Here is a 3,685-nt window from a genome sequence, read left to right as displayed (position 1 = left end):
AGTAGATGTCCTATTATAGGCATCTCTGCATTTTAAATGAATAATACATAGTCTATTGACTGTTTTTTTACTCTCGCTAGACCACTGGTGGTAAATAAAATTTCTAAAATTTTTTTTGCTACCCTATAATTTATTAATTTTTATATATATATATATTAATATTTGGTAAAAGTAACAGAATGACTCAAAGACAGAATTCTGTGTCTTAGCACTTATATATATGTGTGTGTGTATGTGTGTGTGTGTGCAATTTGTCCCACTCATTACTTGACAACTAGTGTTGGTTTGTTTACATCCCTGTAACTTAGCAGTTCAGCAAAAGATCCCAACAGAATAAGTACCAGACTTCAAAAATAAGTACAAGGGTCAATTTCTTCAAGTAGTCCAATGACAAACAAGTAAAAGAAAAATGAAATAAAGTCATGAAGGAGCTTCATGATCACTCAATCTGCTAGAAATAGCAGCCAAATCATGTTCTATCATCTCCATTGTTCCATGCTGGTAAGATTTAGATGATTCAACAGGATCCTACAAACCAAAGAACTGCACCAAACTCCAATGTCTGTTTTGGCATGGGTCCTATGGTTGGATGCCCTTCCTAATGCCAACCACTTTACAGTGAGTACTGGGTACTTTTTTGTTTTGTGGCACCAGCACTAGTGAGGTCACCAAGTCAAGTGCAGGACAAGACAACTCAAATGAGTGTGAGTACAGTATTGAGAGAGATAACTTTATGCTAGGTGTTGAGAGGTAAAGGCAAAGGTATCCGTTTCAAGTCATATTGACTCATAAGGGCCAGTTTGCTGGTTTCCATGATGTATAAATTCCCCACCTGGACAGGACGCTGGGTCTGTCACAAGATTACTCATTTTGCCAGCTGAGTGAACTGAAGCAACACGAAATGAAGTGTTTTGCTCAAGAACACAACCTCGTCAAGGAATCGAAACCACAATCTTACAATCATGATTCCGACACCCTAACCACTACGCCATGTGCTTCCACAGGTATTGAGAGGGTAAGGTATGACACAAGGAGATACAGGACTTTCCCAGCTGGAAAAGGAGAAGGAATAGTAGAGATTAGGTGTCAAGGTGTACCTTCAAGGTAGAAGAAAGTGGATAAATATATAGTTATAAGTGTGTGAAAGAAGGGTGACAGATGGTGAGAGATGGGGATAGATATGAATGCAGTAGAATGGTGTAAAGGGATGTAGATACGGTCAATGATGCGCTTCAGTTTGCGAGGGAAGGTAAAGGGAGATAAGTGTAGGTCAGGAAGGAGAAGGTGATAAGTGGCAGCACGTAAAGTGGGGGGTGTGGGTAGAGCAACAGTATAATAAAAGCTTTGATAGATGAGAAATAGGGAAATGTTGTGAAGTGTGGGAGAAGCAGAGAGAGAGAGAGAGAGAGAGATTTCCATGTTAGGACACCTCCACTCCATCATGGTCACTTTCAAATCTCTCTCTCTCTCTCTCTCCTCCGACTGTTCCCACCTTTTATCACAATGTGGATGTTGTGGTTCAGCACCAGATCAATTCTCAGCATGTCTATGAGACATTCCAGTTGTGACCACCTCTTATGTGTATAACTACATTATTTTCTATCTCAACTGCATCTTTCATCCTTCTTATTTCTTTACTGCCTACAAGGGGCTACACACAGAGGGGACAAACAAGGACAGACAAACAGATTAAGTCGATTATATCGACCCCAGTGCATCACTGGTACTTATTTAATCGACCTCGAAAGGATGAAAGGCAAAGTCGACCTCGGCGGAATTTGAACTCAGAACGTAGCGGCAGACGAAATACCGCTAAGCATTTCGCCCGGCGTGCTAACGATTCTGCCAGCTCACTGCCTTTCATCCTTCGTGGATCAGTAAAAGAAGTACCAGCAATACAATGAGGCCATTTAAACAAGTATAACAAAACTCAACAGCAAAAAAATTTGACTTGCATTTAATTAGAGGAAACCAATAAAGTCTGCTTTAAAAAGGTGTTGTTAAAAAGATGTCCCTTGTTCTACTCACCGGTGACTTGGTTACTGGGTGAGGGTAAATCAGAGGATGGATGAGTTTCGAGCGACGATCACTCACCATCCACAACTTCTCCCAGGATTCTCGTTTCTCTTTTGATAAATTTTCTATGACATCATGCAACGAAACAAATGCTGGAATAAAAATGTAAGACTGTCATCGTACAATGAACTTCTTTCTTTTTCTATTTATCTTTTTAACATTCAGATTAATCTGTCAAGTGTAATGCATTTTGTTCACATTGTTTTGAATTAACCATGCACTATCTAATAGCATGAAGATTTCAATAATGTGATTGCTTATTTTTAGAATGACATTGTAGGGTAGGTGTGAGAGGCCAGATCTGGCCAGTTTGAACATAAAACATAGATTTGGGCCAGGTATGGCTGGTTTAAATGCTAAAAGATTATGGTTTAGTGAGCTGCAAAAGGAAAGAATCCATAGCATTTCCTAAGATGCTCAAGACTGGTGAGAAAAGAAATCGTCAAACTAAAGGGGTCTGGTTTTTAACAGAGGGGTCTCAGTTAAAGGAACCCAAAACAAAGAATGAATATCATTATTTTTCCTTTGTCTTTTTTGCCAAACGAAAATAGTATTAACCTTTTATTACCATATTTCTTTTGCGAGGCCCTGTGCTTCTTTCAATTAATTATAAGTATAACAGAGAAATTAGTAAATAACTTGGTTATCATTAAGCTAGTGTTAGGAACATAAATTGTGACTAATGTTTGATGGAAGATTTTCAGATAAAAATATATAAGAAGTACATATTTTCTTAGATATACAAGAAAAGGAAATGATTACATTTGATAAGTCCTTGATGCCAGCTCAACTAGGGCAAAACAACAAAAAACATGTAAAAAGGTCAACGTGGCTGTGTGGTAAGTACCTTGCTTACCAACCACATGGTTCCGGGTTCAGTCCCACTGCGTGGCACCTTGCGCAAGTGTCTTCTACTAGAGCCTCGGGCCGACCAAAGCCTTGTGAGTGGATTTGGTAGACAGAAACTGAAAGAAGCCCGTCGTATATATATATATATATATATATATATATATGTGTGTGTGTGTGTGTGTGTTTGTCCCCCCAACATCGCTTGACAACCGATGCTAGTGTGTTTACGTCCCAGTCACTTAGCGGTTCAGCAAGAGAAGCCGAAAGAATAAGTACTAGGCTTACAAAGACTAAGTCATGGGGTCGATTTGCTCGACTAAAGGCGGTGCTCCAGCATGGCCACAGTCAAATGACTGAAACAAGTAAAAGAGTAAAGAGTAATGAATTCCTCAAGTGAGAAGTCAAAATACCTTGATATCATATACGGTTAGGTAAAACAGTGAAGTTCAAAGAAAAATCATCACACAATATATAGGGGTGGAGAAACCGAAGTAAATTTATCTTTTCTGATTTTATTCATTTTTTTTCTCAAATAATTTTAAAGTTGACAAGAAAATTTGAAGTAGACCTATTTTGTGAAAGATACATTTTAGATTAATAATCTGTATTTTGTAATTATTAATTACCGTGTTGCTAATGAAATAATCTAATTAATAAGACAATAATTTGTGTTGGTATATGTTCATCTTGAATTCATAAATAACTAAAATAATCTTTCCTACTGTAGGCACAAGACCCGAATTTTTTTTGATGGGGGGGG

At 38.0% G+C, this 3,685-nt stretch overlaps 2 protein-coding genes across 3 annotated transcripts in view; one reads left to right on the top strand and one right to left on the bottom strand.

Annotated features, from left to right (window-relative positions):
- The window catches only part of LOC106875440 (alpha-ketoglutarate-dependent dioxygenase alkB homolog 7, mitochondrial), a 17,784-nt gene that overhangs the window by 1,304 nt on the left and 12,795 nt on the right, over nt 1–3,685 (top strand). The window lies entirely within an intron of this gene.
- The window catches only part of LOC106875439 (3-((Z)-2-isocyanoethenyl)-1H-indole synthase), an 18,843-nt gene that overhangs the window by 8,850 nt on the left and 6,308 nt on the right, over nt 1–3,685 (bottom strand). For both annotated transcript variants that reach the window (XM_014923590.2, XM_014923589.2), the window contains exon 3: nt 2,029–2,168. In XM_014923590.2, the coding sequence (XP_014779076.1) occupies nt 2,029–2,168 (140 nt within the window). The remainder of the gene's footprint in view (nt 1–2,028; nt 2,169–3,685) is intronic.

This window comes from Octopus bimaculoides, chromosome 23 (genome assembly GCF_001194135.2).
Source record: "Octopus bimaculoides isolate UCB-OBI-ISO-001 chromosome 23, ASM119413v2, whole genome shotgun sequence".
Classification (NCBI taxonomy): Eukaryota; Metazoa; Mollusca; class Cephalopoda; order Octopoda; family Octopodidae; genus Octopus; species Octopus bimaculoides.
This window is presented reverse-complemented; position numbering and strand designations above follow the sequence as displayed.